The sequence below is a fragment of the Pempheris klunzingeri genome, chromosome 21 (assembly GCF_042242105.1).
Source record: "Pempheris klunzingeri isolate RE-2024b chromosome 21, fPemKlu1.hap1, whole genome shotgun sequence".
In the NCBI taxonomy this organism is placed as follows: Eukaryota; Metazoa; Chordata; class Actinopteri; order Acropomatiformes; family Pempheridae; genus Pempheris; species Pempheris klunzingeri.
In genome coordinates, this window is record NC_092032.1 from 8,279,550 (window position 1) to 8,294,543 (window position 14,994).

A 14,994-nucleotide genomic window follows, 5' to 3' on the forward strand; every position below is an offset into this window, starting at 1 on the left:
TGAGTGGATTCCTATTCTGGGTGATTTGCTGCCTGCTGCAGATTGTTTGGGTTGGGTTTGTCCTGCCAATGGCCCCATCTATGAATAGCTGCAGTTTCAGGTACACACATAATCTCTCTTTCTCTCTCTCTCTGTCCAAATTCAAATAGGCTTTTTTGGCATGACAGACCAGAAACCTACATTGCCAAACAGTACAGAAAATCCTTAATACTGACAAATGATTAGCAATAATATGCAAATATTATATTTATATGTTTAGATCTCTTTGCTCCTCTTACCCATGAACATTTACCTTTGTGTATCTACACTTTCCAATTGTCCTTTTTTCCCATTTTTTCTCTCTCCCACCTCCAGACTACCTGAAGTTTAGCAGTGACTATAGCCATGCGGTGGTAGGTGGCACCAGCAGTGCTAGGGGCATGCGATCACCCTCTGAGCTCCGGGACTTAATGGACACCTTGCAACGCAAGAAGATTGCCTTGGAGAACAGCCTGAGAGCCAATGGGAATGCTCACCCCTCCTACTTCAGTGTGACACAGGTTCACATCATTAAGCTTCACTTCAGAATTTCTTATTCTGCTTTTTACATCATGCTCTAACAGGGTTTGCAGTCTGTGGTTAGCCTGGATGTTTATCTAAACTGGGCTGGAAATGCTAACTAGAGTTTAGTCATAGTCAGACCGAATATGACTAACTGGGGCTTACCCAGACCTCTGCCATATTTTATACGCGTTACAAAGATATCAACTAACATAAGACAACATTTTGAAGTATTTCCATTTGTAATGTATTTATATCCGTTTCATCTCTTAGTCTCCACCCACCACACCTGTCACGAGTCCTGCCACATCCTCAGCCTATCAGGAACAGGCAAGGCGTTTCTATGGCTCCGATCGTCCACCCATGTCTTTGAAATCTGCTCCCCCCCTTTCGCCTGGACGACGATCCGACCCTGCTTCTTCTCTGGCCTCCCGCACCTCCGCCAGTCGCAACCAGGACAACTTTGATGGCCGACGGATGCACAACCCGGGCTCTTCTACTTTGCTGTCCACATGGAATGGTGGGGGCTCCTCCATTTCTGTTGATGGTAGCAATAGCCTCCTTTCTCCCTCCTCCACCTCATCCCGCACTCCATCAACCGGAGGTGCAGCCAGCATGCCCTCAAGTCCCCGTCTGGGCCGTCGTAGCTATGGCAACCAAGAGCCACTGCCCAGCAGTCGAACCAGAAAATACTCTGCAGGCTCGTTGAGTGGGATGATGGGTGGAGGGCACAGCCGCTCGTTGCCACGCCTCTGCCCTTCTCCATCTCTGCGTGACAACAACAATGGTGTCCTGACCCTGTCAACGCTGCCCCCACGACGATCTGATGTTGCTGGGGGTTACAAATTTAGCAAAGACCATTACAACAACTGTCAGAATGCCAGCCCTGACCTCAGCCACAACTCTAGTAACTTCAGCCAGCTTTCCTACAACAGGAATCAAAACCAGACGACAACTCAGGGAGAAGGTGTTGTGTCTATCTCCCTCTCCTCGCCGAAGATCTTTCCCTCCACCACCACCCCCAGCTCCTCCACACCAGCCCCGCCTGATGTGACCATCCCATCCAGGGCAGGGGGCTCCTCTTCTCCTCGTGTGGCCAAAAAACTCAGCCTGACCTCCACAAGCTCTGCAGGCTCCGTCATCTCCACAAGTTCCAGCCCTTCAGAACCGGAACAGCTGGCTGGCCGTGGAGTTTCTCCAGGAATGGAGCTGTATTTGGGGGAAAGGGAGAGAAAAGCCCTAGAATTCACTAGCACCCCTGGGTTTGGACTTGGAGAGAGGAGGTCTTCATTTGGGAAGGCAGGGCTGGAACCTGGGTTGGGACTGGGTGAGAGGAGGCAGTCATTTGGAAAGGCAGGACTGACCCCACCAGGGGGGTTCAGGGAAAGAAGGGGGAGTATCAGCTCATTAAGTGGGAAGGAGGAACTGACCGACTACCACCATCGCCAGAAAGAGGAGAGACTCCGTGAGCAGGAGGTGGAGAGACTGGTGAGTAAGAATGAGTTTGCACATGAGGGTTTTTTCCTGCTAAAAAGGGACAATACAGATTATGGCAACATAATGTCATTTTGATTAAATGGCGCTAAACAGAAGAGCGGGATTGAAGTTTAAATTTGCAGTGTTAGATTGGTATGGTTTTGCATACGCATGCATTCACACATAGACACAAGAAATGGAATGAGTTGAGTAATGCCTCTCTTCAGATTAACTTCCTTCTTGCCCTCTCAAACATGCTCTCTCAGGGAGTTTAACACACACACACACACAGAGTGAGGTTCACCATTGCACAGATGCCTCTGGCAGTTATCCCAAACTAACAGGACTATTCTTAACCTCGTGCTTAGATTGTGCATGTGTGGTGCATGTTTATGTCAGTCATCTGGAGGTCCGCCCAGTGTGGTTCGGACCACTGAAGAGCCACAGAACACATCAGTCAGATGTGGGCTAGAGAAACCAAGGAGATTATAGAGCAGTGTTATAGCGTAGCAGGTGGATAAACACACAGATGCTCAACATCTAATGACAACTGGACTCATAATCCCGCTATCCTTCTCTCCTCGTTTGTTTTTCCCTTTTTCACACCGCCGTATTCTGCTAAGAAAACTGATGAGGCTGTGAAGTGAACTGTGGTGTAACTGAGAAATAGTTTTCTGGATGCCGTACAAGCCAAACTATTTCACAAGCTTCTCAGTGGTATATAGTTATATTTACAAGATGGAATATTATGACCTTGCCTCTCCTACTGTGAGCAGAGGGTGAGTTCGCATTTCTCCCAATATCAAGACTGAGCATTTATTTAACTCCAGCAGGGTTGCATCTGTTGATATTTTATTTACAACTACTTCTTTTAGGTTTCTGCCCTGAAGTAAAAGATGGCTTGACAGTAGATTAAATGATGCATTCAATGTTTTGAATAGTAGTTCTGAGTAATCGATACTAAAACAAACTGACTATAGCTGGTCATTGTAAGAAGGCCACTAGCACGATCCCTGACTCTAAGACTTTAGGAAAGCATTGTCTTGGCTTTGTCTGCCCTCTAGTGGCAGGACGGGAAACTTGCATTCTATCTGTGCTGGGAAGTTGTTAGGTTGTGCACATTAATGACTATTTGAGGACATAACCTGCAACAAAAGGGGGAGAAATACAAAAATACCAGCTAACAAGATTATTAGTTTGCATATTTTATCTTAATTCTTATCTTTAATCATTCGGTGAGATTTGGTTAAGCTTATTGATTTATTATATTCCATCTGTCCATATTTGCAAATTGACAATTTAAATTAGCAGAGTAGCTTGTCTCGTTAGCGTGAATAGTTTGGAATTTACAGAATTTAAAAGAGCAGAGCTGTAATGTTGCTGGTAATTAAAGAGCCGTGACAATTGAATTACCACAAGGAAAGTAATCTCTCGATTCCCCCTCTCTCTTCGGCTCTGCTTGGGTTTCTCTCAGTCTGTCTCTCCATCTTTTCTCTATACTGGCCTTGTTCTTTCAGTGTGTCTTCCTCTGTCTCTCTAGTTGACAGCTGATTACTATAAGGGCTCCACAGAGGCTTGTGTCCATTAGAATAGAACAAGGTGACAAACTGACACAGTCTCTCAGCTCCTGGTTCACATTACACACTATAAATGGGATGTGTATGTTTGTTTGTGTGCATTCACACATGCATAAAAGATTATGCCACTAGTAAGCAGATTGTACTGTGCTCAATTATTTGGAATGATTTGAATAAATTACTTGTCTATGTTGAATCTTACTTGTTTATATTACATCTCTAAAATAAGTATCCTTCCAAGAACACAATTACCTGGAAAGTGTCTTGTTTCCTTAGTGGCAGTACACACAGACACATTCCTGTGTTTGAAGTCATGGTCTGTTCTTGTGTGCACTTCTGATCATAGTTGACAGCTGTCCACCTTCTCATTAGCCTCTCCCTCTCTCTCTCTCCCTCCATCTCAGTCCCACGTTTTTTTTCTAACCTCCTCCTTTCCGTTTCTAATATTACTGACACTGGATTGCTGTGTGGCTTACATACTTCTCCCTTCACACAAGTTACTGCTAAACCTATGAGGGGGTATTTTGACTCTGTGCAGCCCCCAGTAGCTCCTCTTATAGTTGTGTTTGGGCAGCCAGAACTGTGGAAAGGGGAACTCTTGCTCCAGGGATTCCCAGTGACTGGAGATATTCCTTCTTGATTAAGCGAACGATATAGTAAATAAGATTATGAAAATCACATTCAAGAAAGGATACTGAGTGTATTTTGGAGTAAACAAGGACATTTTAACTAGAGGGACGTCTGCGATGCTTCCCCAGGTAACCTGAGCTTCGGAAATCCTATTTTATGATGGAAAGAAATAATACAAGCTGAGCTGTGTGATGCTTTCTGTCAGATAATATAATTTGAATTTAGGTCATTTAAATGTCTGAAATCACTGCTTAGTTTGATGTATCTCACTTTGTAATATTGTGATATTTTCAGTGCTCACATCTAGGCTTTTCAAAATATCTGTGTTATTTAATAACATAGGATTGTACTGTGTTTGTGTAGCACCCCAATACTCTATGCTGTGTCTAAGAGGTAGTAGACTGACTCTTGAAATTGTCTGAGACTTTTGGGTTTGTTGCTTATACTCAACCCACCCTAGACAACATCATGAAAGTATATTGATACCACTACATTTTACTGTAACTCATACGTGTATGTGTATGTGTATGTGTGTGTGCTTATCTCAGGAGCGGCAGCGACTAGAGACCATCTTGTCTCTGTGTTCGGAGCTGGGCCGCGCTGACAGAGATGGAGGTGGCTCAGCTACAAGTCCCACTTCAGCTGTTGCCGATCTCCAAAAGATCAACCAGGAGCTTGAGAAGCTTCAGCTGAACGACGACGATGATGACGACACACCCTCTGTCTTTTCAGACACTTTAGCTGTCAATGGAACGACAGGGAACGGACTTCTGGCCTCCCCTGGATCGGAGAATGGTTACTATGATGATGATCTACAGGTACGACGGAGGCGCAGCAGCGGGCACAGAGACAGCAGGGCAGAGTCACCTGCTGTCAGCATGCGGAGCTTTGCCCCCTCACCCTCTCCACGTGCACACAGGACCAGTGAGGTACAAGGACATTTATTTGTGCATATGGAGAACTCTCTAATTATAATGTGTAGTGTATAGCAGTCAATTCATCACTTAACCTCAACAATCACCCAGCCAGACCGACCCTCATCTATCCTTAACCATGACCCTCCTTCTGAATAGATGTTTCTTTTAAGCGTCTGGAATGTAATTTAATGCCATTGGTGATTAGATTAATTTCAACACACCACCGCATACACACACCACAGAGTGCACAAGTTGAATTTGGTGGTATTTGTATAGTTATTCGGGTCATTCTGTGGTGAAGCAGTAATGCATATGGACCTACTGTTGCAGGCACGTGTCCTGACGACACAGTCTTTTTAGTCGAACGCATGTTAAATGTACATCCAACATCCTGCAGTGCAGTACCAAACTGCTAACATAGCACCTTTGACTTTGGTAGCTTCTTAAAAGATTAATCAGGATGAATGTTGGAAGTGTTTATGCTCCCAGTTCTTTCAGGAAAACACGAGAGTGACAAGGATCAGTCCTCTTAATACTCAGAAAGTATCAACATACACATCCTTCACGTACACAGATGGGAGATATTTACAGCCCATTTATTAGATTAGAGTAGCCTAAGTGTTACCACTTAGAACTGACAGCTGCTGTTTGTGGGTGTGGGTCTATGGGTGCCTGTGTCTGTCCACATGTTTTTGCTGTAAAAGAATTGTCATTGTCCAAGCGAGTATAAGTTAGCTATATTACAAGATTTAGATTTCATCCCTCCAGTTTTGTCTGATAACATTTTAACTACATCATTAAAGTGGTTCTTTCCTTGACCCTGTCGACGATGTTGCTACCAGGCTCTAGATGAAGCAGCCCGTCGCCGCGGACAGGAAGTAAGGCCTTCAGAGGAGGAAGTGAGGCGTGTGGAAGAGGAGAGGATCCAGGTGCTGAACAACATGGATGAGCTGGAGCAAAAGATCAAAGAGCTAGATAACCAAATGGACGAATCGGCCCGGGAGGTAGGAGGAGACGGAGGGACTACACGGCCGCAAAAATGCAGCATCTTAACAATTTCTTGTTTAATGTTAAGGCTAGAAATCCATTATTAAATAATTCAGCTTCTTTCCAATTCAGTCACACATTTTGTTAGTGGAAAGCACACATTTATAGATAGTGTTATGTTATGGTTTTAAAAATAGGAATTTAAAATCACCGCTGTAAAGAAGAAAAAGAACCTACAGAACAGACCCAAATCAATACAATTGGATTACTCACTGGTGTGTATCTATCCAAGGTGGAGGTGGAGCGAGCTCTGGTGGAGGCTGAGATGGAGTCAGAGGTAGCTGCTCTCCAGCAGGAAAAGGATGCTCTGGAAGCACTTCACAACAAGATGGGTGAACTGGAGGCCAAGTCCCAGCAGGAAAAAGAGAAGGTATTCATCAGGCTACACTTGATTGTAAAAAAAAAAAAAAAAAAATGATTGAGAGGGATATTTCTCATGGCTGACACAGAGACCAAGAGCCTGTTAACACACCATTGGGTTTAAAGATGAGAGGACACTTGAATTTCAGAAGACATTAACCTACAGACTAAGGTGTTTGATGATGCATCTTCTGCAGATTGTTTGAGTTTCATTACTGTGGGACTGGTAAGTGATATTAGTGTCGGGCAGAGAGGAGAAACATACCATAACATACCATAAAAAAGTGTTTCAACACCCACTTTACCACACAGTCTTCACACATGCACACTAAACTTGGGTTTTAACCAGTAGCACACATTTCCCTTCTCTAGGTGTACGTGTGTGTGTGTGTGTGTGGTATTGAAAATACATACGCCACTCCGAGACTCTACATTTATGGGTCATGTGACTAACTGGTAGGTGTTAATCCTTCTCATGCTGTCTCTGGTCCAAATATACATCTGCTAATACTACCCAGGGTATAGCGGTCACCAAGCAATCCTATCTGACACATACTCTTAAGGGAGGGCTGTGTGTCTGTCTACATTTATACAAACATATGGTATCATTGACAGGGTTGGGAGTGTAAGCAGATAAACGGATTGAATTTGTTGTGTGTGTGAGTGTGTTTCCATGGACCCCACAGCATTATAAAACCACATCATGACGCTGAGTGAGACTGAGGGAAAGAGAGACAGAATGATCCGATATAAGTGTTACCCTGAGTGTTCAAAGGTTGAGTGCTTGTTCAGATTTTGGGCGCCTGTATATGTTGTCATATTTATAGAGAGGACCATTAGTCAACTGAGCCATTCCTTCTCACCCATTCCCTCAATCATTTCCATTCAAACAAACGGAGGAAAAAGGCAGGAGAGACAACTCATGACACTATTCATACAACCTTCATGCCTTCATTTCTACTCAATTTCTCCCCAGTTCTCCATCCCTTCGGTAGATTTTTATCCTCCAGCTTTCCCTCCCCCCTCCTTCTAGGCTAATCTTGCTGACCTGGTCGCCGTAGTGACTAACTGTGGCTCCCCAATCCCACTAACGCCGCCATCCTCTCTCTGTCCTGTGTGTGTGCGTGTGCAATGTCTGTCTTTGTTTGTATGTACACATGAACAAATGTGTACATGCGTGGGCATGTTTGTGCATCAATGTGTATGTACATGTGTGTATGCCAGGCGTGTGAGTTACTACAGGCAGAAAGGGGCAGAGTAGAGAGGTTGGCTCAGATTGTGTGTGAGCAGCGCTCCCAGCTGGACAGCTGCCCTGAGGCCACCAAGGAGCCCCTGCAGGAGCAGCTGGCCAGGGTCAGTACACACACAAACACACACACACACGCTTCACAAGCACAGGAAGATATGTACTTGAGTGTGTAAACCAATGTACCCATGTGGACAAAACGCAACACTCGGACAAGCACAGAAGCAACAATACTCAAGATAACTGGGAAATGCAACACCTGTGCATGCATGCACTGAAACCCAGAACAAAAGCAGATGTATATGCACATTATGCATATTGACACTAAAACGTAGACAGGTGTTCATATGAACATGCTCATATAGAAAGAGACACATGATGCATACTTGGACTTGCATGTGAACACACATTTTCTTCACATTTTCTTCCCTGAGCAAACTTACCTCCCCATGGCAAACTTTGATCTTTACCCGGTTCATGCTCTCTCTTCTCTACGCCTCACTCTTTTGGTTTCTAGTTCTACACATCTCTTCATTTCATCAGAAGGGTTGTTGGATTCTAAAGAATCTCAAGCGTTTTAAACCCTGTTGGGCTATTGTAGAAATACACTGACATTTGGGCGTAGTGTTAAAGTGACTCTCATTCACCCCTTCAGGCAATGTAGAGTCACTAATTAACTAAATCTGCATGGGTTTTCTCCAGGTGCTGCGGTTTCCTCCCACATAACAAGATGTTTGTCTCTTGAGGAGACAACAGTTTATTTTTTAAGTCGTGTGTATTTTGGGGGAATGCTGACAGTATGGCATGTTTACACAGACACTGGTTATGCCTTGGAGTGGTAGTCTGCATGACTGCAGTCAGTGATCTGTGTGTCTGGTTTACCTTGCCTGTGCAAGTGTATTGTGGGATGAGAGAGTGCTTTTTGATACATAATTGCCTGCATATTTCTGTGTGTCTCAGATATTTTGCTGTTAATATGATTCACTTGTCACCCATACTGGGATAAATTAGCACTACTAAAATTTTCAAAAAGGCAAATTAGATCAACAGTTTCAGCTATTTATGTGTCAGCTTGTTGTTCAATACTTGCATGTGCACTTGATCCATTATAAATGGTTTACTTCATGAATTGATCAATAATGCATCAACCAGTCAAGTATTCACAATGTACTCTGAACCACAATCTGATGTATTACTGCTATGGTACTGCTCCAGAGTAAGTAAATCTTAATACTATATTAAACTGCTGTATTTGCATGCATTGTTCTCACTCATACACAGGGGATGGATTGTAGTTCAAGTCCTTTCGTGTCTGCATCTTGCATGGTTTCTCAAGTGTGTGTGTACTATAAAAGTATGTCTTGTTACTTTTGTCCTCTATATATGCATTACTTTGTCTTGCCTCTTTACCTGTGCATTATTTCCTGTGTGTGTGTGTGTTCTGTCAGGACTGTGAGGTGCTCGAGGCAGAGACGAAGCATTTTGAGGACCTGGAGTTTCAGCAACTGGAGAGAGAGAGCAGGCAGGACGAGGAGAAGGAGATCCATACACAACAGCTTCTCCGGGAGATCGCAGACTACCAACGGAGCACTGTCACTCGCAAGGTAACACCTGTCAATAATGTCTAATATCGCAATGTTATATTTAGATTTTAAGTCAGGAATGAGCTGAAATCTGTAGAAAAAATCCCAAACACTACTTTTACAAATGTGCATTCTTTTCAGTTTTTCTAAGAGGCATTGGTTAATAGTGAAACAAGCCTTATTTCGTTGACTGTTTTAGCAGTGTCTGTACAATGGTTTGAAAGCATACTAACTTATTTTGAGTTACGCACTGTAATTGAGTTAGAAATGTAACAAGCTTGTTGTGTTTTTTCTTCAGGAGCGACTGTTAACTCTGAAGAAGCAGGCAGCACAGATTACCCAGCAGGCTCAGCGAGAAAAGGAGAGCTTCCTGAAGGAGAGGAGTAACCTGGAAGCAATGCTGCAAAGGGTATGAGGATATCCGTGTTCTCATGTGTGTGCATGGGACTTGCTTCTGTTTTTAGAAAAACCCACAAAGAAGAGGTTGATTTTGGTTTTAACATTGTTTCTTTCTCCGTCTGTTAGGAGAAAGAAAACCTCGCCATGCTAGAAAGAAAATATGCTGACCTCACTGGTGGCCGGAGTTTCACCCTAAGAGAGGTAGGTGTGATTGACACCTGTCAGGCAGAAAAATGAGAACTTTCCTGCTCTTTGAACTCCTTAAAACTCTGAGTGGGCTTTGACCGCTGGGGTGTCCCTCTCTGCTCGCTAGGATACAGCCTCCCTGGCTGATGTGTGTCAGTCTTTGAGCGATCATTGCTGTGACACCGTCTATGCCACAATTTCCTCTCCTCCTCCAGTCAACTTGTGCGCCCTCTCATCCCTACTTTCCTCTATTTATCTCAAGAATACTGAGGTACTTCTGTCTTGTTTTACTAATATCACCTGCTCCGTTTTCCTCTCCTGTTTGTCCAGACAGTCAGTTTAAACCCATCTCATCCTTCCCTCCTGCCTCCTTCTTTCCTCTTCTCCTCTTTGGTTTCTTATTGTGACTGCCAGAAGTTGCAGGAATTTGAGCAGAGATTTATTTCTTTAATTCTATGCACAGCTTATACTCACATATATTAATACTGAGATCACATTGTAAGAATGTCTTTTGTCTTGTGTACTCCACTCAATGAATGTTAACACTGCAGTGTCTGAATGATTTGAATAATTTAAGATTGGCACCGAATTCTGCATCATTCTAACAACTAATTCTCAGGTTTGTCATAACATCTTGATATGGCTGACACACTTCATGCTATGCCTCACCCCTTCTCTCTCCTCCATTTGTCCACATGATACTTTCCAGGGCTATGTCACAGTCAGTGAAATCAATGAGCTTTACTCACAGCTTGGGGGGGACCCTAAATCCACCCCTGCCCCCGCTCTGGCCAATGCCTCTCCTGAGTCTGCAGTAAACCCCTCCCCTGATGGCGACACCCCCAAACCACAAGAGGATGAGGTGTGTGCAGTGGTGTTAAGGGCTTGAACTTGTAGCTTTTGCACACAGACGTAGATGATGCAAAGTATGTGTGTCAATGTGTGCTGATAATTTCCCCAATTTCCCTCCTTTTGCACTATTTCAGTTTTCTTACAATCTTCTTTTCTTCTTTTCAAAGCTGTGTCATTCTTCCTCACCTGCCGACTATCACTGCTCTTCTTCCTCTTCCTCCTCCTCCCATCTAAATCCCCGCCCCGTCCCCAAAACACCCTCTGTGCATTGGCCAGAGAACATGGTGTCATACCGAGACCCCTCTCCCCTCCCTGACTCTCCCCCACCTCCCCTTCCTGTCAAAAAACACCATCACCGACACAGGCAGGTAATGTGTGTGTGTGTGTGTGTGCATTTGTCTGTTTTTATGGACAGCTGTACATCCTTTCCCTCGGTTTTGGTGTGTCTTAATATTTGTGTGTGTGTGTTCCATCAGCATTTCCGTTTACTGGAAGAGAGGAAGAGGTTTGAGAAAGAAGGTGGCTCCCATCTAAGTGACACATTACCCAGGAAGAGAGCCACGCCCACCATGACCTCCCAGTTCTCGTGTGCAACACTGGGGCGCAGCCTCCCTAACAAGGTACACACACATGTACACGGTCATGTAGACATAAATGACACCAACCAATATAAATAATTTAAAGCCATACTTAATTTTTGTGTCTCTGCTAACTAAAACATGGATGTGAAAAAGTTTGGTCTCTTCTCGGTTATTTACAGTCCCATCAGCCCCTGGTACAGAGCACAAGTTGTGGCAGCATTCTTCCCAGAATTCTCTCCTTATCCAACAAGGAAGCTGAATCTCGACGTCTGCATAAAGGTACACACACACACACACACACACACACACACACACACACACATACATACACATAACACCCATCTGCTCTCACATCCACAAACACACTGACTTCTCTTTATACTACAGATAAAGAGAGTACATGTAGATACACAAATATGTCTAACTTCACTGCCAAATACTATCTTGATCTCCCATGAAAATACACCTTATATGGTGACATCTGTCCTGGTCAGAGGTTTAGTGTGTGGGTGTGCACCTCATTGTTTGTCGGGAAAGTTTTTCATTTGTTTATCTGCCCGTGGAGATAGTGGAGGAGGGCTGCTCCATCAAGTAGTGCAGTTTGCTGTTCATATGTGTGTCAGTTTATTCAGTGGCAGTGCTGATTTGAGTGTGAACAATTTGACAACTATTAGTTTTGTTGCAAAAAAAGCGTTTCTTCTACATCAACTTCATGCCACACGTCAACCAGCCATTTCCCATCATCAGGAAAATCTGCTTAAGTTAAGCGTTAAGTACTTTTGCCAGTGTAACATGGATATGTCGCTAGTATCTTGAATGAAAATGTATTATAATATATATGTATAAATTATTTATGTGCAGACTAACCACTTTTGATCCTGCATAGAGAACTGTTTGGTTGCTTCATCCAAAATAAAACAGAGTAGTACTCTGAGTATTGTGTGCCTTGTGGTGTAATAGTATCGCTGTTTTTTCCGGACACTGGCACGTGTAAATGGTCCCTCAGTCCCCTTGGTCCCTTGATCTGGCTCATCAGATGGGTGGGTCAGCTGCATGAGGCAGATGGTATCAGTTTTTTTGTGTGTGTGTTTCTTCCTGTACCCAGAGGCTGAGTTAGTCTCTCTTTTAAGTATCTGCACTGTAAGTTTTTTCAACATTCCTCCTTGTACTTCTCTCTCCAGACCAGATCATTGGACTGACTAAGCCACTTTTAAGACTCTGTTGTACTGCACTTGCTGTGCAGACAGTTTTTTATTGGTTTGTGTGACCTTGTATTTGGACGCATTTTTCATTGAGTTTATAAACAAGTTTCACTGTGGCGGGGCATTGTGTTCCAAAATTGGAGCCATCTGGACAAACTGTTGTCCCAGATGGAGTGACAGAGACAGGTACAGCACAAGAGTGCACACATGCATGTGGATAACTAATGTGAGCCTCTACTGAAGCTGTTGGATTTTTTTTCCTCTTTCTGTGTATTTCTCAGGTCAGCCCGGCTCCCGGGCAGCTTCTCAGACCAACGTCTACCTCGATGCCTTTGGGTACCGTGACAACCAGGCCTTTGACACAATGAGTGTGGATAGTACGGACTCCATCGAAACCAGCATCTCTGCTTGCTCACCTGACAATGTCTCCAGGTAGGTGTGCTTGTGTGTGTATAAGTGTATTTCTGTGGGTATTCATAGAAGTAACAGAAACAAAAACATTGATCATTACATGATCTGATCGTGGTGTGTTGCTGAATTAAGTGTAAAATAGGCCTTTTTCAGAGCAGATGTTTTGACTTGTCCTAGTAGGTGTTAGTAGTAACATTAAGGGTGGCTCTGTCCCAGTAAGCTGTGACAGTGAGCCAGCGTGCACAACACCCTGCACCCTGAAACTAAAGCAGATAAATGGAATTCAGCCATCATTTATTTGATTATCTACACCTGTGCTTTTCCTACTGTGACAAAGAAAAATGTCTTCTGTGAAAAAGGCCCATTTGTTTTGCTTAAATATTTCATTGTGAAGTATGTGCTGACTACTTATGTGCTGATCAACACTCCTTACTGCTACTTTGATCACTCGAACTGAGAGAAAACTGACAGAGCAAGAGAGAAGTCAAAGCCAGACAGGTTGAAAAGTTGAAATATGGAAAGAGACCGACCATTGAAAACACAAGAATGTCTCTTTGTGGTCATAATATGAAACATTTACCATAGGAAGGGGATGGGGGGGGACAAAGAGAGTAGAAAGTGAGTTAATGTAAAAAGTGTGTGGAGCTGCAAAGCAGAAGTTTCCCGCCTTTCATGGTCCCTCCTTGGAGAATTAGATGTGTAGAACTGTGTGTGCTATATGAGTTAAGGGGGACTCTTGATTAGTGTTCTAAGAGTCAGGTTACGGAAGACGGAAAAGAGTGTATGCGTGTGTATGTGTGTTCACAGTCAACCCCCCCAGGTTTAAATGAACTGAGCAAACCAACATGAGTGTGGAGGTACATTTGGGGGTCCACCCCCACCCCCCTGCCCCCTCTGGACTAAAACCATGTGTGCTTGCTTTCCTTCTCCTCTTTTTACAGTGGTTGCATCTGTCTTTTGTCTCCCCTCCTCTTGTTTCTCTGAATGGTATGGTCTCATTCCTGCACATAGATTTTTGAACAGAGCCAAACCATTTGCAGATTGCTCCTGTAAGTTTTCCTGGAACAGGCTGCCTCTGTGATCCTCAGTATGGTTCCAGTTGGATTGCGTTGTCCCGGTTTAGATGGGATTGGAAGATGTGTCCGGTGGAACCTGGATCCCTGCTGGACATAAATGTAGTTTTGTTTTTTTTTGTATAGAACAGGATTTTTTTGGAGTCTTGTCAGTGATGTGTCCGGTTTTTTGGAAGTTCAAGTGTTGGTGCAAGATAAATAAACTTCTTCTCAAATAATCCAAATACTTCAATAAATAGATGTGAACTGGGCTGGTCTACAATGACCATGAGCGCGTTTCCCTCTCATCGACTGAGGTAAGCGAGCGGCAAGGGGGTTGGAGGGAGAGAGGAAAGGATGGATGTTACAATGAGATTGAATTAATGTGTTAATGTTTATGTGAGTGATGACAGGGAAAGAGGGTTCATGTGTTGTAAGAGTTACTGGAGTCTAAATGCAAATACTACAGTGAAGAAAATGCAGTCAAGGATACTGATTTAAGTCTATAGATCATATTTGTTAAGTTAGATGGCATGTTGATTTTCATCTCTGCCTAAATAGTTTTTAGAATCAGATTCAATGATAATGAACACGCTGACTACCTTAGTTTTAGAGAAAACTGACAAATCATTTTGAGATTGGGGAAAGCATTTTCTTCTCGTGATACTTTTTCCTCTTTGCAATTACTTGGGGTACCCTACTTCTCTTGGTCTCCTTTCCCTCCTGATTGTTTAGACTGACTCTAATGTGCACCATTCATCTTAACAATGTTGTGACATCATCACGGATCAACACTGAGTATCCATTTCCGTGTGTGTGTGTGTGCGTGCGTGCGTTTGTGCATGCGTGTGTGTGTGTGAGAGAGAGAAAATGAGAGGCAGAGAAAAATATTGTTTAACATGATAAACATTCACAAATCCCATCCCTCTGATGTC

At 43.6% G+C, this 14,994-nt stretch overlaps 1 protein-coding gene across 2 annotated transcripts in view; it reads left to right on the plus strand.

Moving 5' to 3' along the window:
- The window catches only part of phldb2b (pleckstrin homology-like domain, family B, member 2b), a 37,073-nt gene that overhangs the window by 19,868 nt on the left and 2,211 nt on the right, over window positions 1-14,994 (plus strand). Inside the window, exons 7-18 of one of the 2 annotated variants that reach the window (XM_070852750.1) lie at window positions 355-539; window positions 814-2,028; window positions 4,772-5,152; window positions 5,983-6,144; window positions 6,420-6,557; window positions 7,772-7,900; window positions 9,242-9,397; window positions 9,675-9,785; window positions 9,902-9,976; window positions 11,290-11,433; window positions 11,574-11,673; window positions 12,878-13,028. In XM_070852750.1, coding sequence (XP_070708851.1) covers window positions 355-539; window positions 814-2,028; window positions 4,772-5,152; window positions 5,983-6,144; window positions 6,420-6,557; window positions 7,772-7,900; window positions 9,242-9,397; window positions 9,675-9,785; window positions 9,902-9,976; window positions 11,290-11,433; window positions 11,574-11,673; window positions 12,878-13,028 — 2,947 coding nt within the window. The remainder of the gene's footprint in view (window positions 1-354; window positions 540-813; window positions 2,029-4,771; window positions 5,153-5,982; window positions 6,145-6,419; window positions 6,558-7,771; window positions 7,901-9,241; window positions 9,398-9,674; window positions 9,786-9,901; window positions 9,977-11,289; window positions 11,434-11,573; window positions 11,674-12,877; window positions 13,029-14,994) is intronic. The other variant, XM_070852751.1, reaches the window with a different exon arrangement.